The sequence below is a fragment of the Serinus canaria genome, chromosome 3 (assembly GCF_022539315.1).
Source record: "Serinus canaria isolate serCan28SL12 chromosome 3, serCan2020, whole genome shotgun sequence".
NCBI lineage: Eukaryota > Metazoa > Chordata > Aves > Passeriformes > Fringillidae > Serinus > Serinus canaria.
In genome coordinates this window covers 21,505,481-21,532,801 of record NC_066316.1, presented here as the reverse complement: position 1 = coordinate 21,532,801, position 27,321 = coordinate 21,505,481, and the positions used below count along the sequence as shown (strand labels likewise).

Below are 27,321 nucleotides of genomic sequence, written 5' to 3'. Positions count from 1 at the left end.
GGCAGCGGCTCCCGGTGCGCAGCCGCCGGCGGGGCCCGGAGGAGGCGCTTCCCGCGACGGCGGCGGCGGCGGCCCCGGCTCCCGAGAGCAGCGCTGCGAGCCCGCCCGGCTCTCTGCCCTGCCCTGCCTGCGGCCGGGATGCGCTCGGAGGAGGCGCCGCAGCCGGGCGGCCTGGAGAGGTTCGCCAGCCCCGGCAAGGGCCGGGGGCTGCGGGCGCGGCGGCGCTTCGCCGTGGGCGAGCTGCTGCTGAGCTGCCCGGCCTACGTGGCCGTGCTGGCGGTCAGCGAGCGCGGCAACCACTGCGACGGCTGCTTCGCCAGGTAGGGCCCGGGCGGCGCCCGGCGGCCGCGGCTTCTGCGGGGAGGCGGCAGAACTTTCCCCCTCCTCGGCTCGTGGTGCTGTGGCGGCGTGGAGGTTTAAAAGTCAAAGCTGGTTTTCCGTGCTCAGCAGCTCAGGAAAGAGAAAGGAAAAGGAAAAAAAAAAAAAGTTCTGCTCTTCCCGTGCTCTGGCGGTCACGTAGACACGTGCGTAGCCATCCTCTCGCAGAAAGTTTCATTGATCCCTCTAGTTTTGTAATAACTTCGTGTTCGCTGGCTTTAATGAGGGTTTGGTAAGGGGGAAAGGGTCTGCAATCGCCTAATTCACACTTCACATTCCCTAGTGCGGAGGGAATATCTGTGAATGAAATGTGTATATCTCCGTATTGAAATATACAGGAATACTTGAGTGTTACCTCTGTCTGAAACCTTAGTCTGCAAATTACTTTTACTGGGGCGGATCGCAGGCCATGCAAGAACTTGTTTGTCTCCTGGCTGAGAGCGCTGGGTCTGGAGTGCTGCCTGCTCCTGAGTGCTTCGGGATTCCTGCTGCTGGAGGGATGCGGGGGGCTCCAGTTTGCCGGGGCCTCTGCAGCTGCCTCCTCACCTGTGTGCAGGGGAGGTTTTCAATGTTTGCCTCAAGCCTCTGGATTTGAGCTGCTGCAGGGTGTATTAAAAGGTGTTTTAGGGTTAGCAAATTCAGCATGGATAGGACACTCTGTCACACCACACCATATTTTTAGAAAGTGTAGTACTTTCGTGGCTCCTGACAGCTTATTGAGGAATTAAGTGCTTATCTGGTTATAAATCAGAGCAAATGTTAGTAGTTGCCTCAGTAAAGAAAAACAACTGTTGCAATAGTGCTATTTTTATCCATACATCATTTTTCTTATCTCATTACCTTATCTACTTATGACTTGGTCACTTGATTCACCCCTCTCTTTGCATATGAGCGCCTAATATAGTTCCTAATGAAGCTGGTGAAGCGAGTTCATCAGTTTGAAGAAGAGTACTGCCCAAGCGAATTTCCTCAGCTCCTTTACACCTTTTTCCAGCCTGTAAGGTTTGCATTGAAGTGTTGTGTTTGGTTTAAGGGGTTTTTTAAAGTCTTGTACCTAACCACAAGTTTCCATGTGCCAGAGAAGCTGTGTGGTTTTGTTTATGATATTCAGATTTGTCTGCAAAAAGAATACTTCCATACTTAACTGATGTGAATACTGTAAGGATAATAGTTATCTCATGGAATAACTTTTCGTTATCTTCGGGAGCAGCTGCTTGTTATCCATGCAGGCTTCTCCTTTGGAGCTCTGGAGGAGCGCAGCAATCAAGGAACCCACTGACTGCAGCAGGACAGCAGTTAGTGGGGTAATCTGAAACTTATTTCACACCAGGGTGATGAAGTGCCACTAAGAGGAACGATGTCTGGGCGATGTAAGGCGATCCGCCGGTGCTCAGACATGTGTTCTGTGTCTGTGACTGTTACATTAGCGCTGAACTAGCACGTACTGGATTCCAAACTGGGCTGGTAGAACTTCCAAAGAGCCCCAGCAGGGAGGTTGTGGGCTCGACACCAGCCGTGGGAAGGGAAACTTGGCCAAGTTGTCCTGAAAACTTTTGTGGTAACCTGGGCAAAATGAGGGCCTAACATTGTATTTGCATGAGATAGTGGTTGTTGCTTTAAATACGCGGTTGTAATGTCAGCAAGAGGAGTCATGATGTTAGCCCGGCTCACTCAGGTTGCACCTTGTGTGCTTTGCAAACACAATCAGAGGATGCCAGACTTGCTGGGTTTTATGGGCTCCAAATACCAGTGACCACCCAAATGTTGTACACTATCACATCATATAAGGACCGTCACCCTTGATTTACTCCAGTGAGCTTACCTCAGTGTAAGGCTATTTTTTTTCCCCTACTTACCCCAGGGAGGGTGTGCAGACATTTTAAAAGCATTCAGTACTGCTGAGAGATCCCTATTGCTGTCATACCAAAATGTCACTTGTTGGGTAACACATGTTCTATTTTTGTTGGGATCTGTTGCAACACATGCACTTTAAAGCAGAAAAGGACCTTCCTCGTGGCAGTTCCCTCTGGTGGGGTATATACAAATATAAAAAAGGAGAGGGTGAGCCTTAGGTCTGCTCAGAATACACAGATATCAGAGCAGACAGGGTGGGATAGCAAGGGGCTCTCAGGTGACAGGAGATCAAACAGTATATTTAATAACACAGTACTTTTTCATGGCTTTTGGAGGCACTTTTTCAACAAAGGTCATGCATTCTATAACCAAAGAAGCAGTACAGACAGTACAGCAGCTCTGTCATAGCAGAACCAAAGGGTTAACACTGGCCAACAGAGCAACATTAAAGTTTGCAAAACACAATAACTTTTGCTCATTATTCTTTGTATGGTGGCAAAAAATGATGCTGTCTGTCAAATAGCATAGAGTAACGTGTTTTCAAGCCCAGCAACTTACCAAGAAAGCAGAGTGCTTTTGCATAATGAGAGGTGCTTGGGAAAATGTGCTTTCGAAAGTCTAATACAGTTTTCTTTGTGAACTGCGAAATAGCCTGCAAAAAGTGATCCAGGGTACGCTTTTATTTCATTCGGGTTTCTAGAAGAGAATAACTTCTGTTTTCTTTTTAAGGAAAGAAGGATTGTCCAAGTGTGGAAGATGCAAACAGGCCTTTTATTGCAATGTGGAATGTCAGGTATGGTCATGCAGTTTGTGAGGGTGGGGGTGCAGAACTCCAATTTGTGTGTGTGGCATTGATATGCTCTAATTGTAGTGTGGTTAATAGCAGTCCAGTCAGTTCCAGTATCCCACAGATGCTGACCATGGAGTTGTGCATTGGACAATTACAGGATTTCGACATGGTCTGCGTGAGTCTTTCAAGATCAGTAGCTCCAGGGCTTGGTACCACTGAGACTTTGATTAGAGCTGCCTGTCAACCCACTAATTATGTCTGTATTACTTCTTCCTTTAAGGACAGACCTGATAATTTAGCATTAGCTCACTAAACTGGTAAGATATCCTGTGTCTGGTGGAAAAAAAAATCAAATCACCATCTTAGGAGAGAGAGAGTTTTTTAAAGATTTTCTTTTTTTATTTTAGAATACTTGCAAAATTTTGAGTGTACCACAGCTGATATTAGTCATAACCATTTGAAACCTATCAGGCTTTCTTAATAACTTACTCATTGTGGGAACTTTTCCCTTTTTTTAAAGGTCCCTGGATGTAGAGTATAAGCACATAGTAGAGCAATACTAAGATGTCCAAAACATTTGCATGCAGTTTTAACTCTGTTTTTAATTCAAATTAGAACAAGCATCTTTAAAAAAAAAAAAAGAGAGAGAAAAAGGACTAGGCTATTAGAATCTAGCCTTTTTGGGCCCTCAGCTTGATGGGGAAAAATTATCCAGATTCTGTGTGGAAAAACCCAGCTGTGTTGCTGGTTGAATAATGTGAGCTCTGCAAGCTCTGTGGTGCTGGGCACAGAGTGTGGAACAATGCTGATGCAGGATTTGAGTGACCCAAGGTCTGGCATGCCACGGTGTGTTAGCTATAAATAATCCAGACCTCGTCCCACATGTTAGCGTGCTGCTGGCTGCATGGGTCCATGCCAAGTGGTCTCTGTTGTCATTACCTGGACAGAGATGGTGTGGGTTGTGCTGCTCCATTCCCAGGCACTTTGGACATGGCTGTTGCTTTTATTTCGAGGGTGTCTCTTATTCTCCTGTTGCACAAGTTTCAAAAGAAGCCTGACTTCTCCTCAATTTTCCTTCTATCCCCTCCCCAGCTTCCTGCTTTTCCACAGAATCGTAGTGAGTTGTGGGTGAATCAAATAGCCTTTTGGTTTTGAGGCTCCAGGAGAACTCAAAAGGCTTAACAGAAATGAGTTTTTTACAAAATTTGCAGTAGTTCCTAGAATTTCCAAAGTGAAAGCTTACTGTATGAGCATCTTTAAAGGTCTTGAGAGAAATCTGGATGAGCTTTAAAGGCAGTGTAGATAAAACCGATGTTTCTTCCATGAAAAATGCTGGTTTCTAAGAAATGTTTCCTCATGTCATTATTTCTTGCAAGCTTTCAACTACATGAGTAAGGAAATCCTTGAACAAAGCAGCTGTTTAGCAGCTTTTATCTGAAACTGTGAGCTTCTTCTCTTACTATGTAAGATGTACAGTGGTCTATGAAACAGCTGTGCAAGGTTTTCTGAAGTAGGAAAGCTGAGATTGAATTCTTTGACATTCTTTCAAAATTACCTTCAAGCACAATGTTCTCTAGAAACCAGTCTCCACTGACTGCACGTGCTACACAGACAGTCTGCACTGCATCTTCATCCCTGTCTTGTTCAAAAGGCACTTTTCAGCAGTTCAGCAATTCAAAAAAGGATTTCTGTGCCTTGATACTGAATTTGTAACGCTGGAATGTACAGGAAATGTGTCCCTTTTGCCTGCATGCATGTGAGACATCATGAGACAGTCATAAAAAGCCAGGGCTGTACTTTTAAAGGGGATTGTGATTTCCAGCAGATTCACACTGTCCCACTCTTCCAGTTTCCCCTCCTTGGAGCACAGGCCTGTTATTATGACAGTGGCTCTCAGCCTCCATCTGCAGCTGTTTGGGTCTTGACTTCTTATCTTATAATAATTTTAGTCAAGCGGGAGAAGATCTGTGCTCATCCTTTCTCTTTAGACATTAGCTGCTGGAACACCCTGAAGAGAAATGTTTTAAGAGGGTTATGTGGTTGCAATTTTGGTGAACATGAACCAGCTGCTGGAACTCCTCTTGCTGTTATTACACATGGCTATCATCTATCCCAATGAGAGTAGAAATCAGCTAGCCAGTGTGCAGAAGGAGATGTTTCTGTGGTGATTTTCAGCACTTGGAATATATTTTGAACAAACCACTTACGGGTTTTTTTTAACATGTCAGGTTAAAGGCTGCTGAAGTTGGTATTGCTGGAGTGAGTGAAACAGGTATTTTTACCAGCTAGTAAGCCTCAAAATGTAGTTGCACACCTGTAATTAGCGTTAAGCAGGTGTGTTTTAAATGGGACCTCATAGAAGTGGCCTGCTCCTCTTTGCTAAGCTGTAGAAAAAAACAATTTTTTTTTTGCTGTAATGATTCTGCACAAAAGGATTTTGACACTGCAAGATTGTGTTGGGTGTTTGTCCCCCATACAAAAGCTTTCCCAGTGTATTTTTCTTTGGTAAATGTCTCCTGTGAACATGTTAAATGTTAGCCCATGAAAGTCAAATACTCTCTATAGCCCAGTGTTTGGTAAATGATGATGGGGAAGGATGGCTGTGAAGATAAACAAAACTTCTACCTTGACTGCTTGCTGCAAGGCTGTATCAGAGAACTTCACCAATTAATATCAGACATCAGAAGTTGCCTCACTGGAATTCAGTTAAGGAGTTGGATGCCATTTGATCACAATTGGGCCTTAAGTTTCTGAAGAATTGAGCTTAACCCCTGCACTGGCTTGCCCATCATTTCTGTCTGGAATTTGTGTGTGTTTCTTTTCAACTGAGTGAAATAGAACAAAGTTCTTACTTAGTATTGAAAAAGCCCATGTGAAAAAGGAAGAATGAGGACATTTGTTTGGATGTAAGTTTTATTTTTTTAATATTATATTTTGTCACTTGTTGTTTTTCTCCTATGGTGAGGTATAAGACAGTGTTCTGGGAATCAATCCAGTAGTCCTGGATGGCAGAATCTTTTTGAAGAACTTGGTGAAGAGGAGCGTTCCCATGCTTTGATGTAAAATGCATAAGCTTTAAAGAACTTCCTTTCCAAAAATGTTGTCACTCCTAAATGGAGGGGAAGATATTGTGGATGTAATGAAAATAGGAAAAAAATATCATTAATGTAGCATTAGGGATTCAGCTAGAACAATGCTACTTGTTATAATTCAAACTACCTGGAGGAAAATGTGGAAAAGAATGCAAAACACAGTCCTGCTGTGATCGCAGGGAAAGCTGCTGTCATGGTGTTTCTATCCCAGGTATTACTCAGTCATCAGAACTCTCTTTTTTTTTGTGGTGTTTCAGGCTTTTATCTCATTTTGCACAATTCAGCCATATCTTGTCCCTTTAACCTCCCTACCAGTTCATACAACTCAGTGTGATTCTGCCTGGGGAAAGATTTTAATTAATGATGTGTAAAGAATAAAGGGACAAATGGATTTTTTTTTTTTAAAACACTGCTTCTAGACAGGCACGTGATTTTACATTTTGATTTTTTGTTTTATCAGGTAATTTCTCCTGTTTATTTAATGGGTGTGTAAGGATGAGAGTCCTGCAAAGCTTCAGGTTCAGCGCCTTTACTTTTTGAACAGGCATTCTAAAGCTAGTGGCAGTCCTGGGTAAGCAAGAAGGGCTGAGAAATGAGATTTCCCTCTCTCTCTTTTTAGCCTCTAGCCTTTAGATTTCTAAGCAAAGGCTGTCAGGAATTTTCCAGAAAAGGTTTTGGGGCATACATGGGAAATGGGTCTCTCTGGGGATGCATTTTGTAGTGTGACAGCTGTAGGAAGGTTGAGAGTGTAATTTCACATGACATGATTACAGTGTAATATACTATTTTGGTTCTGGTCTGTATTGCCACATCCTCTTAGAATATTTGCACTGGAGCTTATTTCAAGCAGGCTGTATTAGGATTTTTTGGAAGTACCACAGTGGGATATTGTGGACAGCAAAGATCCTACCCAAGGCCAGGGCAGGTGTTGACCTTTCTTTTCCTAATAAAATAACCTCCTAAAACTGTCTGTGCCCAGGACACTTAAAATAACAGTTTTCAGTGGAAGAAATTTTGGTGTAGTAACTCTGAAGTTAGTAATCTTGGTTTTTGTTTTGATCTGCAAACCTGTAAATAAGCTGACCAGCCGAGGCAGGAGGCACAGAGGGTCCTGATTCCCCTGACTGTTTCCTGCTTTGGGGGGCTGTATGTAGTTCCCACAAGGAATCCATCTCCCAGCTGACCTCTAGCACATCTACCAGTCCTGTGTAGATGCTTCAGACAGCCTCCAGTGTGTCCCCCTGGTGTTTCAAACAGCTCTTGCCCTTAGTGGTTAGGCAGCTGAGGTTCATTCCTTCTGTGCCACTCAGTCACTATGATGGGCCATATTGTTGGGGTTTTAAAATTATTACTAATTATATATGAGAATAATAATTATTATTTATTATTATCTAATACATTATTCAGTTATTGTTGGGTTTTTAAAAATTGGGGCTGAGAGGGCCAACTCAGAGTCTGCCATACTGAGCGAATCACAGTAGTGGGATTTCAGAACATTCTGGAAGGTGCTCAAAGTTTTTCAAGTTTTCACTTACAGATTTGTGGGATTTGTTGTGTGTTTTTTTCTCTGCTAGTGTTTTCCACCAGTTTGAATCTGGTATGAAAGCAAAATTTGATGCTTCCTGAGCAGACAGAAAACTGTAGGTCTGTTTTGACATAGTGCTATAAACTTGTGTTTGGGATGAGATACGGCAATAACTAACTGTGCATTGCTTGAATATTTCCATGTTTAAATGAATTGATAAAATGAAATTTGATGCAGTCTGAGGACAGCCTGGTCTAGTGCAGATTGCTTATATGTGATTCTGTGCTATTGTTTAGAAGATTCTGTGGCCTTGGGTGAAATTTGTTGAGTGACAAAAGCCAGTGAGTGAGTGCCTTTTGCCATCATTCCTGTATGTCATTCTGTTGAGCTAGGAATATGCAATGCATTACCTAAACTATATTCTATACATTCAACTAAAATGTTTGTGTCTGTATTAGTATTTTTTCATTATCTAGCTGTACTTTTATTCTTCAATATTGAAGGAAAAAAACCTGATAATTCCATCAGAATGTTTGTGTTTGACCTTACAGTCAAATGATTCTTAGTGATTGTGAATCCATTGACTTCAGTCACATTACTCCTGATTGCACCAGGGTCACTTCATAGTGAGGGGCCAAGGTATTAAATGGAAATGAACCCAATAAAGTCATCAAGCTCAGACCTACTGCGTCCTCACATGCTTGATCTGAACAATAAGAACTGATGATTTATAAATTGTGTTGTCTGTTTGCTTCTCTGTCATTTAATACTTTTTTTCCCTTGAGTAAATGAAGATGTTCTGACCTCAGCTCATCCCTTGTGAATTTGTTTGAAAACAAGCAGGATGGCTGATCCCCTTAATGTGACTCAAGCTTTTGTTCCGATTTACTGAGCGTCACCTTATTTTTTAAAGGAAACACATTTCACTTGGTCTCTAGGATCTGGCAGGACTTGCTTCATCCCATTTTTCATAAGTTTATCTCCATGGCTCTTTTTTTTTTTAAATTATTTTTTTCTCTGTTTTCAGAAGGAAGACTGGCCAATGCACAAGCTGGAATGTGCCTCCATGTGCGCTTTTGGGCAGAACTGGCATCCCTCAGAGACTGTGAGGCTAACAGCAAGGATCCTTGCCAAACAGGTGAGCAGAAGGCGAGGCTTGGGAGGTTTGCTCCTGCTCTGGGTGCCAGGGAAGGCAGGAAAAGGAAAACTGACCGACAGTAACTGTCCCTGCAAAGCACACTCACACACACACGCACTCACACACACAAGAGTTTCCTGTGTACAGACAGGTGTAACACAGAGCTCGAGCAGCTAAATGAACTGACCATCAGACCACTGCAGCAGGGTCAGGGCCAGCATGGTCCAGCTGGAGACTTTTGTGGGAAGCTAGAGAAAGGCTAGTGAGGTCCTCAGCTGTAACCTGTGGCCACGGTACTGCTGAACAGAGCCTGGGAATCCTTACTGATGGTTTCACATTGGTGTTTCAGCCTCTCTGTGCTGGTAGATTTGAGCTCTTGGTTACACATGGGGGCAAGCGCCAAGACCACACTGATAAAAAGAAAGAAGAATAAGATTTTATATTTGGGTCTCATTCCAAGGAATGCTTCTGGAGTTATCTGGCTGCAGGCACTGATACCTTTATGAAGCAGTTGTCTGTTGTAGTATTTTCCAGCTACAGTTGGGTAGCATTGTGCAGCATATAACTCTCCGTACATTTATGAGTCAAAGCACCTCTGAGGTATTCAGGTATAAACATTTATGATTATGAGTTAGCTGGTGAAAACCAGAGTTTGAGAGAGAAATCTCAGACCCTTTTTGTTTGGAAAAGAAAAATATTGTGAGTAAGGAAAGAAGATTGCAATGTCAACCTCCATTTCAGTGTTCTTTAACTGTATGGATACTGGGGATAACACAGGTGCTTACAGGGATGGGATGGGATTCATGAGTTTCAAGGTTATTGTGCTGTATCTTTGTAGAGCTCTAAACTCTCTCTGCAAAAACAAATCCTCTTTGAAGCATATTTTTATGATTGAGGTCTGCCTATGTGACAAGGGCAACCTGGATACTGTATGTAGGGAGGATTTTGGTGGCCTGCTGGGAAGGTAGCTGCATCCTTGCTGTGTGTGTAGATGTATGTGCTTGAATGCACATGTGTGTGACTTAATTAAAGCTGTTTGGGGGTGATCCACAAACAAAATCCAATGTTTAATGACAAAAAGTCATTGGAGTAAATTTCTGCTTTCATCGCTTCCAGGGAGGGGGGAGAACCCTACATGTCATATAAAAGCTAAATATGCAAACCATAGTCCCTGAACCTCAGCTGCTGGGCCACCTGCAAAGCCATATTTAATGGCCAAGATTACAAAGAAGTGGCCTTAGGCCAACAGTGGAGCATTGCTTTTGAACTCTGTCAACAGTCAGTTTATTCACTTTCCTCAAAGCAAAGCCTGTCTTCTGCCTGCTTGCTATTGTTAGCAGCTTTCTGGGTGTCTAGAACAAAGCAAATGACATATTTAAAATACTGTTCAGTTTATGTATATAAATTTGAGAGGAGTTCATCTTTGGCTGCCTAATTTGGTGTGGAGAGAATATTTCTATGCCTTTAGTTAGGGCAGTCAATTTAACTCATTGCTGTTCATCAGCTCTTATAAATTCCATAGACTGTGGATTTGGGTTTGTCTTACAGGTAGGAGTTACCAAATTCTGTATGATTACACAAAACTGCTGAAGTGAAACATTAAAATATTTTCTTTTTTTTTTTTTTCCCTTGTTGTTAGAAAATTCACCCTGAAAGAACACAGTCAGAGAAGCTGCTTGCTGTAAGAGAGTTTGAATCCCGTAAGTAAAAACGGCTTGCAGGTAAACAGAGGTTTTGACTTAACCATATTAATGATTTGTTTCCCCCTGGCTCCCCTCCATCAACACCTTTCAGAACATCCCGTTCCTGAGGAAAGAAACAAACAAAGACAATGGTGGTTCTTCATTTTTTAGAAAGTGCAGTGCTCTTTTTTTTTTTTTTTTCTTGACTGTTTGTTGGAGCTGGGAAACAAGGATGGAAACCTAGACAGAGCTAATTATGTAGTATACATCCATCTCTTGCTTCTCTGGTATTCTAGTGTCTTTTGAGAATTGTAATGTTGCAAAATTAAAGTAGCTGGTATTTGTTACCAGGAGGCATAAAATCAGAGACAGCACAGTTGCTTGATGGTGACAGTGACTAAGGGGCTAATTGCAGAACCCTCTGGACTGTGCTTCAGTATCTGTCACTGCCAGTCAAATCTGACATGTTATATATGATTCCATGTCCTAAATGCTCTAAAATAATCCGAAGAAGGAGATAAGGCAATGGCTTGCTTTTAACTGGAAAGCTGCTGCTTACATCTAATAAGGCTGAGTTAGGAACTGACCATTAGTGCCCATCCTGGCACAGTTTTCACCAGTCTGTTGTTTTCTATCTCGGTGCTGAGTATAATATACACGGAGGCAATGGGTTGTATATTCACATTACTCACTCTGATGGCTTCCAAAACCTTTTACAAAATGCTGAATAAATGTACTCATTGCTAGGACTTGAGGTAGCAGGGTAACCAAGCACAGTGGTCTTATTTGGTTCCTGAACAAAAAGCTCCTGTCATTGCTTTTGGGACAACTTGGGGAACAAGGGGGAAAGATGCCAACCTTTAACTTTGCCTTTGGCAAGGATAGTTCCACAGGTAAGTTGGCAGGATTGAGGTTGAGGATAATGGGTAAGTTTCGCTGTATTCTTCTGCATTGCAGCTTGTATTCAGTAATTTATTAATCTGAGAGATAACAGGCAGAAATGGTTTTTTTCTGTTGCAGTGTCCCACTTGTCCTTAGAAGCCTTTGTTTTGTTAGCAAGCACCCCTGCTCCTGCTGCTTTTTGATGCACCTCACTGCTTAGGACACCTTTATCATTTGTCTTATGCTTTGCGGCACCATACATAGGACAGGAAAAGGCACCTGGCTATCAGTTGGAGGCTCAGAATTTTTATTTCTGATTTGTCTTCATTCTCATCAAATGGTCCCATTTCATTTCCCTTAGTGGTTTTTGTGACTTCCCCATCATTCTCATCTGCTCTTACAAATAATTTCCTCCTTCTTTGACTGTTGCCTTTTCTCTCCATTATTGAGTTGGAGAGAGCAGGAGAGAACACTGCCACTGTGAGAGAGTGGATTAGGAAAAAACTTGCAGACATTCTGCTCTTGAGGGGACCAGGAGCATATGATTGATAATATAGTTTACTCTGCATGGGCCAGGTAGGGAAAGGTTCAGTGGCCATAGCTTTGGCTAGAACAGGTCATGGGCCTGAGGGTTAATCTCTGGAGCAACCCATAATGGAATACAGTTGGCAGGTGTGCCAGGACATTTCCACTGATGTTAGTAGATGTCTGAATGCATCTCTGTTGGTGGTCACCCCCAGCCCATGGAGATGTGGGCACTTTCAGGCACTGTTAGCTACCTCCTGGGGCAGGTACCTGCAATAGGTCAGGTGGATTGCATTCCTGGGCACCCTCATGTTATCCTGCTCTTGCTGCAAAGGGAGCCCCTGTAGCCAGCCCCAGTGTTGTTGCTAGACCCCTATCACGTGTGGCCACAGAGAGCTGGGGCTCTGTGCTGGGATAGACCACATCTTCTAGAAGGAGCAGGGATAAGCAGCCTTAGCTGCACTTTGGGCTGGTTGGTGCTGATAAGGAATAGGTCTGTGTGAGAAAGTTTCATTGCATAAAGCTTTCAGGTGGGTGATGTTTAGTGTGAGCTCATGCTGCAGTGGCTGGGACCATGTGAGGTCTGTCACACAGCTGAGGACAGCTGTCCCCAGCTGAAAGGCTTCCAGGGGGCCAGGGCTGCTGGGCTGTTTGCTACACTTAACAAATGTGCTTCAAAGACTACAGCCCTTCTCCCAAGAAAGCAGTCTGTGTCCAATTATCTGCTAACCTAAGGGTGTCAGAAAATGCTTTTTAATCCTTCATGTTGGGCATGTGCTGGACTCTGTGATCTTGAAGGTCTCTTCCAACCTGGTGGTTCTGTGATTTTGTGTTCTTGTAGCGCACGTGTGGCTTTAGCAGAGGCAACATGATGCTTGTGGAAGAGCAGGCACTTCTTGCAGTACTTCCAGGTGGCTTGTCCCTCAGGGGTTTCTGTTAAAGTCTGGGCCTCTTCTAACCTAAGGCTACCTGGAGGGGTGTTCCTGTTACTGAAATGAAATGTATTTTTTGTCCACAGACCTTGACAAACTAGACAATGAAAAGAGAGAGCTGATTCAGAACGACATTGCTGCTCTTCATCACTTTTACTCAAAGCACTTGGACTACCCTGACAATGCTGCCCTTGTAGTTCTTTTTGCACAAGTAAGTTGGCTAGAGCACAGCCTGCTGAGGTGGATGGTGCTGTAGTTTAGCCTTCCTAAGAGGGGGAGAATGCTAATGGCAATGGGAATGGTAGCTCTTTACTTACCTTAGGGACAGATGGAGATCTGCTTCGTTGAGCAGTAGTGCTGGATGTGCCCCACTTCCGTCCTGAGGGAAGAGACTCTTGTCTGCAGACTTTCCATGAGGTGCTTCTCAAACACTGAAGAAAATGGGAAGCAGCCTTAATAAACCCTGTCAAAGTTAAGCTTCTTGTGGGCCAAACATAGTAAGGCTGTTGTTGAACTAACATGGAAGGCTGCTGGCCTGAGACCCTGCAGAGGCAAGTCCTTCATTCAGGCTTCAAACTTGTGGAAATCCTTGCTGGTCAGGTCATCATTGTGTTTGACCTTCACAGGGAGTAAACTTCAGAGACGCAGAAAGAGCAGCAGAAAGCGCAGCCTAAAACTTTTATCTGGTGTGTGGCTTTTAAATGTAGTCAGGTGGTTTGGCCATCTGGAGAGATGAAGGAAAGACAGGATGTCTTCTTAGATAACTTCTGATATGTCACTTCTTTTTTCTCACCTACTTTTCATATGCATCTGAATTGGATGTATTGTAGTAGATGGAATAATACATCGGTGGAATACTGAAAGATCCATTTTCTTCTTTTCCCTCTTTTGCTTCAATATGAGCTACTTTTGTACTTAGGTTTCTGAGTAAAATAATATCTTGGGATGGGGGCAAATGTTGACTTCTGTGATGAAAGCTGAGATGGAAATATCCTGTTTGGTAGAGCTGGGCATCTATGAACAAGAAGGCACAGTTACTATTTCCTTACTACAGTGGTACTCTTATTCTCTAGGAGAATGATTCTTTAGGGTGTTTAGCATCTGCTTATCATCCCTTGTGTTGTTTCTAATTACACATTTCCTTTCAATGATGAGGGATTTTTTTCTCTTTCAAAGACTTTAAAATTTATATTTGTCAGAGGGATACTTTAAAGATCTTAGTACAACCAGTTTCTTGTGGTATTTTGAAATATTTTTGTTAGAATGTAGCCACAATTCCCCAAAGATTTCAGTATTTTGGCTATAATGACTTTTGTTTCATGTTCTGTCCAAGAGCAGCTCCACCAGATTGTGGTACTTTACCTGACTTCTGTGAGCTGCTGGCTCCCAGATCTCATATTCCATCCAGTCTTCTCTGTGGATGTCACCTGTAGGTGTTATCTTGTGCTCATCCTGATCATCAGGTAACTCTGTGTCACTGTGGACATTAGAATTTTTTGAACTAAAATCTCCAGAAGTCATCTGGATGCTTCTCAGGAATGTCTTATGGGATGCAACCTTCTGAGGTGTTAGTCCCAGGATAAATCTTTGCAGAAGAATGGGAGATATGCTTGTACCTGAGCTGTGCAAACATGTTCCTAATAATTCGTTAACTTGACCTGAAACCAGTAGTATGGATCTGCTGCTGCTCGTTTGTTTTCCTTCAATACTTACTTTGGCCTCATGGGGTTTGTTTTGCTTCTCCATTCCCCATTGTTTCTCCCGGTGGTTCAGGGCAGTCACTGGGACTTGAAAATCTCTGACTCCTGCTCATTGCTTTTAGTGAACTTTGCCTGATGCTGTTCCTTACACAGCTAAAGTGTAAGTGCTCCTTTCGAGTGGAATAGGATTCTTTTGTCCAAGGTCCTTGCCTTTCACTGCTCTCTTCTCCAGCTGTTGGCATCATTCTACTCTCTTTTGTCCCTATGGAATAAAGCTCTTGAGGCTGGAGCTTTTTTTCCTCAGTCTCACCTTGTCATACTCTTTGAACAGTTTCTCTCTTGCCTCAAGTTCCAGCGTCTCACCCTTTCCTTGAAGACCTTGCATTTCGTGTCTCCCTTTGCACTTTCTCTTCTCCACCATTGGGAATAAGCTTGAACTCCACTTTTATTGCTGTCGTCTCTTCACTCCCTCCACTTTGCCTGTTTTTAGTCAAGCATTCATCTTGTGAAACCAGTGATATCTCATCCCTTCTAATCCCTCCTCTTGTGTCATTTCTAACATGATGCTTTCATGAAGTGTGTTGTCTCTGGCTTAGTGGAGGCGAGTTGTTGATAACTCACTATGTATTTTTAAATATTTCCCTGTGATTCAGAACCATCAAGCTGTTCTTTGTCAGCCTTTGTAGCCTTATGTTCTTACTTGCTGTTGATATTATCTTTCCCTTCTATGCTGTTTTTGCATTCAGCAATTACATTTTGGTTTTGGTTCTGGTATGCTCTTACATTGGCCAGTGCAGTAGCATGCCCATCTTGAGAGACTTTGGGTGCTATTGCTAAAAATAACAGCATAAAGATCAAGCAAAGATAGCAGAGATACTGATGAGTGCATCAGGATACTTGCCTTAGTTGTGAACTCACCCTGAACAGTTCATACCTGAGGAGTGGCTTTGGGTATTTGTGTATTTCTAAAAGTCAGTCCAGGCTGCATTCCAGCTTGTGGGACATACCACTTTGCTTGGTGAGCAGCCTGGTCTGCTGGAAGGTGTCCCTGCCTCTGGGGATTGGAGAAGAAACAAGAGATTGGAACTTGATCTTTACAGTCCCTTCCAACCCAAACCATTCAATGGTTCTGTGATTACAGCTGGTAGTATTTGTGGTCAGCTCTTACCCTTTCCAAAACAAATACTGCACTGTACTTGATTGACTGTTCTTGTGCCTTTTCTAGCTTTAACTGGACTTGGCCATGCTGTTTTAGTGAGTAGTTGTTTAGTGTGTTACTGGTGCTTTTTTCATGTTTATAGGGAGATAATGGTGAATGTGGAGAGGGCTCTCTTTGTGTCAGTATGTGTGGGATTTGAAGTGGAAGTAGAATAAAGTACTTGACTGAGGTGCATTTTGGCCACTTAAAGTCATACAAACCACATGAAAAAGCTGAAACTTCTGTAAGATTCCTTTGACTTGGATGAGAACAAAAGTGAGAAGGTTTTAAAACCTGCTTGAATCTATTCTATAAGAGAGTTTTGTGAACAAGTTCTTTTGATCCCATGTCTGTTTAAATTAGGAATACACTTCCTCTCATACTCTGTCCTTTTTCTGTCCCCTCCTATTCTATGTCTTTATGAGGTTCAAGTCTTTCTCGGTGCTTTTGTTGTTTTCCCATGTGCTTTAGCTGTAGCTGATGTGTGCAGGCTTTGATGACAGGGGCCATTGTGGCAGGTCTCTGTGACATGTGCTCCATCAAAGCTCTGCACCGCCCCAGTCTGGCTGAGTTTGCTGCCCTTCTTTCCCACATTGCTCCTTGCATGTGTAGCTCTGCTTAGGCCCTTTCCTTGTCCTGGCCCAATGAAGTCTCCTTGCCCCATGCTGGGGTGGGGTTTTGTGTGCTCTTTTTGAGCCCCACTTCTCTTGGTTGGCCCTCCAAGGAGCAGTTCACTAGGTGTGTCTGAGCAGGTGCAAGTGTTGCACTGTCACTTCTTTAGTGTCCTCTGCATTCCTTTGGAGTGGGACTTTGTCATCACTTCACTTGTCGAGATGTCATGGAGCTCCCTGAGTCCTGGAGAGGTGAAAAATTGTTAGCAAATTTCTGCAAGTTTGTTTGATGTGTGAGAATGTGATGTGTGAGTACATGGGGAGTACTCAGCTGAGCAGAAGCTGATCCAGCAACTTTCTCTTTTTTCTTAGGTTAACTGTAATGGCTTCTCAGTTGAAGATGAAGAACTCTCTCATCTGGGATCAGCCATATTTCCTGAGTAGGTTAATTTTAATATTTAAAAATATTAAGTTAACTTATTTAAAAACAAATAGAGGAAGTAGATATCTACCAAAATAATTAATTTATCTTGTTTTAAATAAAATAAAATGTGGCAAATTATTTCCAGCAGTTTTTCTTAAAAATCCAGTAATTTTGATAAAATTGCACATATAATTTGTTTTGAAACTCAGATTGTGAACTATATTCAGGTTGGTAAAAAACATTTACTTGAGTAGCAGGTTCTGGACAGGGACATCAAATAATAATCAAAGCCAAATGAAAAGGATTGCAGGTGACTTGCTCTGTTCACAACTACCTGTTTGGGCTGGGTACAGTCCTTCCCCTGGTGCTCTCTGAACAGTATCCTTTCTACCTTTGTTCCTTGGCAAATAGTAAATCACTTCATAGTAAATTCCTCCTTGCTATGACAGTGGAAAAAAAAAGATATGGACAAGCTTCTTAGGTTTACAAATAAACTGCAGATGTTAAGTGTTAACTGCAGTTCGTGAGTGGGGGACTACAGCTTTCTTCAGGGCCAAGAAACATTTCTTGCAGTTTGAAATCTGTCCTTCCCATTTAATATTGGAGCAGAGGAGGGTATTTTCTGCCCCTGATCTTTGCACAGCCTGTATGAAGGTATTAGCACTGAGGCTTAGTTTGACTTCCTGGTGAGGCTTGGATTACTTTGTAGCTTATCTGTGTCAAAGTAACCTGAAACTTAGGGATGCCCACTCAAAGCTGGATGTGATTTTGCCAAGGGCTGCAGGCAAGCAGTAGTAGCTAGTCCTTGCTTCACAGATAATTCTTCTTCTTCAGGCAGGTCTGTCTGATGCTCACATCCCTGATCTACAGATTGGAAATTAATGCCTTGAAATGCCTAGGATCAGAGTCATTGTGGGAAGAGGAGAGTATTTTCCAGGATGTTCTGGAAAAATGTCCAGCACCATCATTTTGTAAATGCTCAGGATACAAGAATCAGATTTTCCTACTTAACAATTATGCCTGTGAGCTGAAAATACTGAAGAGACAGTTGTTTCTTTGCTAAATTGGAAGAGAAAAAATTAAAATTGCAAATTTTATCTCAGATAAGCAGTGAACTGCACTTTCTCCAGGCTTGGTAATAAGGGGTTTACTTTTCTCTATCCATCCAGGTTTCTGTCCAAGTCATGTGCTTGTATAACAGACAGAGATCTCCTCCCTCCCACTTCAAACATGAAGGCAGTTTACATTTGAATAGAAGCCATCTAAAATTTTAACATCCATCTCAACTTCCAATGCAGAGAAGACTTTTGTTTCCCTGTATTTACTTGTTGCCTTTTAGGTTAAAGATGTTTTTATTTCTCCTCTGAGGAAAATTGTCTGTCTGTCATGTTGATAATAAAGCTGAATGAACATACCTGTCAGCTGTCCTGTAGCACTGTAAGAAGGAGAAAAAACAACTTGCCTAGTTCTGCAGTAATAGGATTTAAAAATAGTAGTGATTCATTAGCACAGCCATTCTCCATGTCGTTAGAATAAATAACAGTACAAGAGATTTTCGCAAGGTTACCTTCATGTTAAGCCTCAGAATAAAAACAGCTTAGAGAGACAGACTGACTCAATCTTTCAGACTTATTTGTTTTGTGAAGTGGTGCTTAACTTTTTGCGTGTTGCTTGTGGTGGCGGCTGGGGAAAGCATTTACTTTTCTACTTTTACAGTGTTGCACTGATGAACCATAGCTGTTGCCCAAATGTGATTGTGACTTACAAGGGAACCTTGGCTGAAGTCAGAGCTGTTAGAGAGATTGAGCCTGGAGAGGAGGTAGGTGCAGTGTTTGAATGTGCTCTGTTCTCCTGCAGCCCAACAGGATTCATTCTGCTTCTCAGGCATCATTTCAATTAGACAGCAATTTAATAACAAGAAGGAAGGATCTCTTGTTTCTCAGAGAAATGCAGGATGGTGCTTTGGAAAAATTAGGGTGGCTCTGGAGGACGGAAGGGATTTTTGGAGGCAGTACCCTGTTTTTTGCTAATGGGAAGGGCACCTGCAGCAGTCACTGTGTATCTGCCAGCCTCTCTCTCAGTTTACCCATCTGTAAAATGAGGCTGAGTTTACTGATGTTTGGCTGGTGCTTTGAAATTCCAAGATCAAAGCAAATTATTGCTGCTATAATAGTTCCCAGTATAATAGTAATGTGTTGAAATTGAAGCCAGAATAAACAAGGTAAATGGGTACAGATAAATCCTCTGACTTCTGTTTGGACAGAGCATCCACAAAACATGGGACTTGGTCATATCACCTCAGTGGCATTTGCTGGGAAATCACAGAAGAACAAATGTGTGGTTTTAGGTGGAGTGAAACTGAACAGAGAGGAATAAAAATCTGTGGAATTAAGTAAGGCTCTGGGTTTACTTTGAAACTTTCTCAATCAAATAATGAATTTGGCAGGGAGTTTTAAACAGTAGAGCTGCACTTTACTAAAAAAAAAAAAAAAAAAAAAAAAAACAACCAAAAAAATGTTAAACAGATCTGGGGAGGATGTTCAAATACCTGTAGGCAATGAAGATACTGAACATCCTCTCTGGGGATGGAGTCTGCACAGAATTTCAATGGGCCATTTTTAAGTGTTAATTTAATGGGCAAAGTTCATACTGATAAGCTGAGATTTGATTTTTGATAACATCTACTGTTTTCTGAGGTGTGTAATAGCAGCCTGGAAGAAAGATAGAGAGGTTATTTTTGTGGATTATGCCTGATCCCCCTTGTGAACAAAGTGAGTTTAGTTGCTGTAGCCAAGGGTGAATGACTCAGGCCAGCAACTTCTTTTGATAGCATTTGCCAGCAATGATTTTTGTCTCTGATGTTGGCACTCACTGCAAATGCATTATGGTAACCAACAGGACTGAATCTGGCTTCAGAATTGTGTTGGGGAATCCCAGACATTTTCAGCATTTTGGGGGAAGGTGTATCATTAGAGGTAGTTGATGTTGCTTGACATCTTCTTCAGGTTGAATTCTGCCTTAGAAGTTGCTTCAGCCGTCCAGGACCTCACAGGTTTTGCACATTCGCTTTTCTGACACTTCAGAATTTTCTGAACGTGAGCTGTGCCTGTGTGTGGTCGCTGTGCAGTCTCCCAGCCTGTGTCTCCATCTTCAGGCTCCGTGTAGCCATTGCAGGGACACATTTTAAAGGGTTTTTTTGCTGTGAATGTGGTTCCTGCACTCCACATGCTTTGAAAATATCGAAGGAGGAGAGTGAGGGAAAGAGGTGACATTCTCATACTTAAGAAGAAGGTGAATGGCATGAAATTGTATGTAATTTTACATTTGAAGAAAAGAGAAACTTTGAGTATAAAGACTGAGCAAAGCATTTCAGATGACTGTAAATGAGGAAACGGAGCTAAAGCTGTTCCTTGGTCTGTAGAATGATCAACTGCACTGTGCATTGGACGTGTTTCTTGGGGGAGATCTCGTTTTAGAAGCACAGCATTAAAGCTAGTTGCAGGGGTTCTTTTCTGAAGACCATTGAAATAGAGGAAAACTTAAGAATAGTGTATATGAAGGGCCTTTAAAATGTTCAAAAGCAGGTTTTCTTTGCTTTAAAATATTGCTGCTGAAGTAAGTCTGATATTCATTCTCCTTGAACTGGAGCACTGGGCCTCTCTTCTTTTCAGAGATCTAAAGGTCTTGTCCTAAGTTTCTAAAGCTACTAGTGACTGCTGTGGCCTCAATTTTTGTAGGTTTTCAGAAAGAAAAATTTGAGATTCCAGCCTCCAAAAAACCAGGCCACTGTAATTTATCCTAGGCTGGATACCTGAAATCATTATTTTACTTCTGAAAAGGAAGCATCTCTTTGTAGTCTGACAGGAGCCTGAGATTTATGCTGTAATATTTTCCTTATCCACACCTGAATCTTGCTGTCCTGGGTGCAAGCCAGGGTAATATTTGAGGGAAATTCCATAAAGAATAGGAAAGGAGCATTTCTCTGTCAGGTTGCTTTCACAAGTGACAGCTCCTGATGCTGCCAAGGGGCCTGGAATGCGAGGCAGCAGGCAGGTGATGTGGCTGCAGGGGTCCACAAGCTGCATGGATCTGCAGTTGTCACACACTGCATATATCAGAACAAGTGTAATAAATACGTGCAGTGATGCTGCTTCTCACTGACTGTGGTTTGTTTGGTTTTTTCCCATGTAGATTTTCAGCAGCTACATTGATCTGCTGTACCCCACAGAGGACAGGAATGACCGGTTAAGAGACTCCTATTTCTTCAGCTGTGACTGCAGAGAGTGCACTACAAAAGAAAAGGTAGTGGCACTGGTGTGAAATGTACTTCTGACTGTCAAGGCACCAACCCGTGTCCTGAGATGTAATATCCTGTCTGGCTTAACTACATTTTGGAAAGTAGGATGATGGGGATGGGGGGAGGTGGGTGTGGTTTTCTGTCTTTCTGTCCGCAATGCTTTCTGATACTCATTCTTTCCACTGTAATCATGACACACCAGGAAACTTCCTGGTAGAGGCCTATTTAAAGCTGAGCTACAAAGGAAAGATGAAAACACTGTTAAAAGATAATTATACTGTGTCTAAGCTATTTGGCCAAATGAATTTAGCTCAGAATTTTTTTTTTTTTTTTAAATTTCATGCTTTCTACCAACTCCTAGCAAATAAATCTTGCTTGGAGCATTTCTGGGATAGAGTGCTGCTGCATTTCCTGGGTGGGACATTTCAGTCAATTCTAGGGGACATTGTATGGCAAGTCTGGATGGTTTGGAGACAAAGCAGAATGTAAGGAATGATCTTTTCTACAATAGCCTCATACTGGTCTGTTCAGGGACAGTGTGGTCCTGGGTTACAGACCCTTGTGATGTGCAGGCCAGAGCTGTGGCCATTAAACATGAGCTGGTGCCCCTCAAAGGACAAAGGAAGATCCAGACAGTGTTCCTGACAACAAGGTGTTTTAAAGAAAAGCACTTCTTGGAGGGAAAAGGTACCCAAACCCAACAGATACTGAGACAGCTGTGCCTGTGCAGCCATATGGACCTCTTTCACTGAAGGTCCTACAAGAATTGAGCTCTATGTAGCTTATCTGTCATTCCAGACAAGGTCAGTGTGTCTGGCAATCCTTAAGTTCCAGATAATTTTTCCTCCCATTTTCACCAGGCTTCCCAAAGTGACCAGACAACCATTTCCTTCCCATAAATGGTGTCAGTTTTTGTGATTTTTTTTTTAAGATAGTACCCAGTATTGTTGCTTGAGGCCGTTCTGTTGATACCATATAATTTGTGTTTTTCCCCACAGTTACCTTGATAATTTTGCCACTGAGTTTAATGAAGCCAGGATTTTATCTCTGATTTTCAGCAATGTGCTACTCTGGGAGTCCCCTGTCACTCAGCCTCCTTCAATTTTGGAAAGAGTCCCTGTAGCTCTCTCAGCTGGCAGATTAAATAATGAAAGAAAAAAAATCTTGCAACAATGTAAAGCTTAAACAGCAAAAATTTGTCTCTAGATTGTAGTTGGCTCCTCGTGAAATGGTATGTTAGACAGAGAGATAGGAGAAAGTGGAGCTGTCCAGCAGGAATAACAAAATATGTGAAAGTGTGGTTTTGTCTACAGATCTGAAGGATCATTTTCTTTATTTAAGATCATGTCATTTTCCACAGAGATATCATTTGGTAGTCAGCCTAAGGTACTTGAGCTGGTATAGCCTTAAAACTAAGCCTAAATTTATTTTAAACCCGAATCTCTGGGAAGTGATTCTAAGTGACATTTCTTACGTAAAACCACTTGCAACAGAAAATCGAAAAGCTCTTCAGTCTTTCAAAAGAAAGAGACTTCATGGAAGTAGAGAATGGCAGATGAATTGGAAGGCCAGGGGATCCTAGGATTTCTAGCCAAGGCTTTAGAGAAAAATTGCAGGTGCACATTCTACCTTTGTTTTTTCATTCTTTGAGGAGCTTAAGTTCACATCTGCGTCTTTTTATTAGAGAAATTTTGTATAGCAGGTGCACTTTTATTTGTAGGGCTTGGAACCTGCCTTTGTAAGGTCCATTGTGTTTCCTTCAGGATAAAGAGAAGCTGGGAGTCTGCAAGCTGAATGATCCTCCGTCAGCAGAGACAGTAAAGGACATGATCAAATATGGCAGGAACGTGATTGAGGAATTCAGGCGAGCCAAACACTACAAATATATCCTTTGTCTTACTCTGACTCCACTGGCGTGTGACCTAAAAATCTTGCCTGCTGGGCTTCAGAAGTACATGCAGGAGAAGTACTGTGACCAGTAGAAATTAAACTTATCTCTGTGTTCTTTGTGGCTGAAGGCATTATTAGCTAATTGTATAATGAGAGGCCATCGAGTTATTGCATTCCTTGACTTCTTCCTACCCCCTAGTGAATTACTGGAGATCTGTGAACTCAGCCTGGACAAGATGGGTGCAGTGTTTGAAGACAGTAATGTTTATATGTTACATATGATGTACCAGGCCATGGGTATCTGTCTCTACGTGCAGGACTGGGAAGGTGCGCTGTGTTATGGGCAAAAAATTATCAGACCCTACAGGTAAATATGACAGACTTTTTTTTTTTAATGCTCTAATTAATAATTTGAACAATCAAGACAAGTTTGTGCAGAGGTCGCTTCTCTCAGTACCTGTTGTTTAAACATTCTACCCGTGATACCACTACTCAAAAAGGAATATTTAAATGCCAGGACAGTGTTTGTTACTGCCAGAATGAGGTCTGCACTATATAGCAGGACTGACTTTGAAATCCTTGCTTTGGGTTCTCAAAATAATTTTGTGCCATCTTGGGTGCCGTGACAATTCTGCTTAGCTGGATAAATGCTGGTTTCTAAAATACCATCATTTTTTACTAAGGAAGGGCTTCAGACTTCATCTGCAGCCAGTGTTTTGTCCAAGGCAATGGAGGCAAAACCTGTGCTGCTGTCAGCCTCCAGCAGTCCTCCCTCTCTGCAGCAGCCCAGTGCCCAGGGCTGGGGCCGAGCAGCAGAGGGAGCTGGAGCCGAGCTCAGCTCCTGCGCTCGGAGCCCTGGGAGCCCCATGTCCCTGATCCCGCTGCCCCAGCCCCGGAGGCGTGGGAGAATGCCCCGGCTGAAGCCCTGCGTGGGGCAAGGCAGCCCACAGCCTCTGCAGGAGATATCCATACTGTTTCTGATCAAATTCTCTGGTTTTGCAGTAGTGAGCCTGTTGGTGAGAGACAGACAGGCTGGCTGTGTCTGGTCCTGCCGTGAATCTCCCAGATTCTCGTCTTGAGACGTGCCTTTCTTGCCAGCTGGGGGGAGCGCAAGAAAAGCTCTCCCTTTGGAACAGATGCCAACATAAAGTCACAGATCACTTGGCAGAGAGCAGTGATACAAAGAAGGAGCCAAACATTCCCCCCCCACCTCCCCTGGGGCTCAGTACTATTTATCTTCCCTGGGACTTGCCCAGCTCCTCTGGCTCTGAGCCTGGCATTCCAGGTCAGCTCTGCCGAGGCGGGCTGTGCCCGCTCAGTGTGTGCGAGCACAGGCTGCCCTGTGTGCCCTGCACACTGTAGAGGGCCCCTCGCTTTCCAGCCCACCAACCATTGTGGAACACACAGAGCCTCTGCTGCGGGTGCAGGGTGGCTCCAAAAACTCATCACAATGCAGGCTCTCTCTGTAGCTGGCTAGATTAAAACTAGTGGCAGAAAGTCATTGCCATCTGACAGCTGTTCAGAGGCATATGGTAGTTTCAGTCCAATTCCCAGCTGACAGGCGTCCCCATCCCAGCCACAATTGGCACGGGCTCTTGGCAGTCACGGCAGAGGGGATGAGTGCTGAATGGGCAGGGGCACCGAGAGGCAGCTTCTTGCCCCATGAGAGGGGGACAGAACTGGGAAAATGCTATGAAACTGCCAAAGTTGATGAAGCTGAATTTCTTTCTCTCTTGCAGTAAACATTATCCCTCCTACTCGCTGAATGTTGCCTCCATGTGGCTGAAATTAGGGAGGCTGTACATGGCGCTGAACAACAGGATGGCTGGAGTTAAAGCCCTGAAGAAGGTATTTACTGCCTGCTTTCTCCATTAATAACACCAGTTCAGCCATGGGGACATTGAAGCACTGTGTGCTTCTCTGTCAGTGAGCCTGGTGTGGTAGGAAATGCACCATGTGTTAATATGTTTGGTCACGAGAATTTTGGCTCAGGTTTGGTTTTCTAGAGATGGAGGATAGGTCTGCTCTTGGGTGCCTTTTCACAGTGGGCTCATACTGCAGCAGCTGGAGTGAGAATTATGCTTAAACATTTGCTTCCGAGTTCTTCACTGAGCTAGAGCTGCACTGGTGTAAATGGAGCAGAACCCTATCTTCCCCTCATTTGCTGGGTAAGGACAGGAAAAATGCTTGGCTCTTATAAAAGGCACATAGTGTTTTATTGAAGTCTGTGATTTCTATATCAGACTTATACTAGGCATGCTTTTGATGGTTATTTGTTCTGGAACCAATCAATTTTTACATAGCTGAAGGGAATTCAATGCATCTGCTAATGCTGAAATTGGCAAATACAGGATTTTGGTTTTATGTTTTTCTTCACCCCTTTTTATTAGTCTGTGCCTTATTCTTTAGTTTTTTATTCTGATATTTTTATTAGTCTGTACTATGTTTCTTGACTATTTTCCCCTATTGTTGTTGGACAGAAATTTATTTTAGTTTATTAAGCATCAGACTACTGTAGCATATAATGACTCAGTGTGGAATGTCACAATGTATTTATTTCTTCTTGCTTTTTAGATGCTGGCAAGTTTTAGCCAGCAAATAACAGCACTGTCCAGCCATGGTGAAAGATGCTAGAAGAATATATGCTCTAAAATTTAACTGTTACCTTGTCTGAAGTTGGCATAGGTTTTCCTTCACTGTGGTGTTAAAGCCTTGAGTAGAAATGGGGATTGTGCCAGTAGGAGCATGGGATGGGGGGTAGGGAACTGTGAGGTAAATTTGTTGGCATGGTGAGTTTCCTTACACAAACATTTTCTAGTGACTCACTTTCAAAAGCTGTCTACAGGAACTGCCCAAAGTTATCCCAGCCTCTGATGTTTGGGATTTAGTGGAAAAGCAAACCCATTGTCCCCTGTCAGTTTGTGAGCAGCTCATCCAAAAGGTCCTCCTTTCTTTTTCAGGCAGGAGGAGGGGTGGAGTCACTTCTGGCTGCTGAGGTGGAACCAAAAGCCCTTGCTGTACTGACCTAAAAAATAACAAGAGCATAGAAGTTTCCCAAGGATGAAGTGAGCAAATGCTCAGAGGGCCAGGATATTGCAATTCCTTACTCTGGTTAAAAAACCAAGAGAACTAAAACATTCTCAGACTTACAGTGAACTTTCTTCTCAGTTCTGTCCTAGTGTAGCCTTTTATCACTTCTTTTCTCAAATGGAAATCTTGCCCTGGCACACACTCCAGGGCAGGAAAGGTGCCAGTCAGGGGTTTGGCTGCCTGCAACATTCCCCCTTGGGCCTGGAGCAGGTGAAACACCAGGGAGCTGGGCACAGCAGTGTCTGTCCAAATCTCATGGGATCTCACTTCTCCCTAAGAAGTTGCTTCCTTCCTAAAGCATTGGCAGCCCCTGGAAGGAGCAGACGGTTTACAGAATCAAGTTTGAAATGCCTCAGCATTACTCCTGCCCTAGGCCTGTATGTCTGGGATAGCTCAGGGATAAATTGGTAGGAGCAGAGCTCGCTCTGATACTGGCTAAGTCCTCTGCTGGAATATTACCCACCACACTTGCAGTTTTCTGTCCTGGAGCTGGTTGCATTCAAAGTAGTTTTGTCAGGAATATAATTTTGAAAGGTGCTTTGGGCTCCTTTAAGATCAAAGATGTATTCTCTGAATATAAAACCTTTATTACTTAGTTTTGAATTTCATTTTATTTCCTACTGGGTTTATGACTACAAGGGGACAAAAAGTAGCTAGAGGTGTCAGACTGCTTCAAACCTCTAAAGAGAGTATTTATAGCCTGGTGTTATATATGAATCAATTGTGTGAATATTTTTTTTTTCTTTTCATAGGCAATTGCTATCATGGAAGTAGCACATGGGAAAGATCATCCATACATTTCAGAGATCAAAAAGGAATTAGAGGACCACTGAGCCTTTGAATCTATGCAATCCTTCAAACCTTTATTTAAAAAGCCTTGTTATGGAAACCTTCAGGAGCGCTTTGAAAAGCCGTAGAGGATGAACACAGTTCTGTCCTATAATTGGGATGACAAACACACGTAGGCCTAGCTTCCACACATCTACAATTGCCTTTTTTTTTTTTTTTTAAGGAAGCATCCATGGTTTCTTAAAGGTTATGCCTTTTGATGGCTCAAGTGGAGAAATGGCCATTCTTTTCTTTAGGGGTGTTGGTGTGGATCTTATTTGTGTAAAGTAAATAAAGTGGTCTTGGCCCCTCTTGATTCCTGTTGTACACTTAAAAGGGTGCAATAGTTTTGTGATATGTACTTTTGCCCAAGTAGTTTTGCTTAATCTGACAAATTAGCAAGAGCCCTACTTTTTCTGTTGTGGTTTAGTACCCATTTCCTTTTTTTCTTGAATGATTTTTATTTGCAGTGGCTTAACTGAGAG

The 27,321-nt window shown here is 42.8% G+C and overlaps 1 protein-coding gene across 1 annotated transcript; it reads left to right on the top strand.

The window, feature by feature from the left end:
* Positions 1-123: 123 nt before the first annotated feature.
* On the top strand, positions 124-27,240 carry SMYD2 (SET and MYND domain containing 2). Its single transcript, XM_030236203.2, has 12 exons — positions 124-320; positions 2,962-3,025; positions 8,667-8,777; positions 10,417-10,477; positions 12,885-13,009; positions 16,680-16,747; positions 18,448-18,550; positions 20,923-21,033; positions 22,792-22,912; positions 23,111-23,285; positions 24,658-24,766; positions 26,761-27,240. The coding sequence occupies exons 1-12, from the start codon at positions 139-141 to the stop codon at positions 26,839-26,841; spliced, it is 1,311 nt and encodes a 436-aa protein (XP_030092063.1). The 5' UTR covers positions 124-138; the 3' UTR covers positions 26,842-27,240.
* The last annotated feature ends 81 nt before the right edge of the window (positions 27,241-27,321 follow it).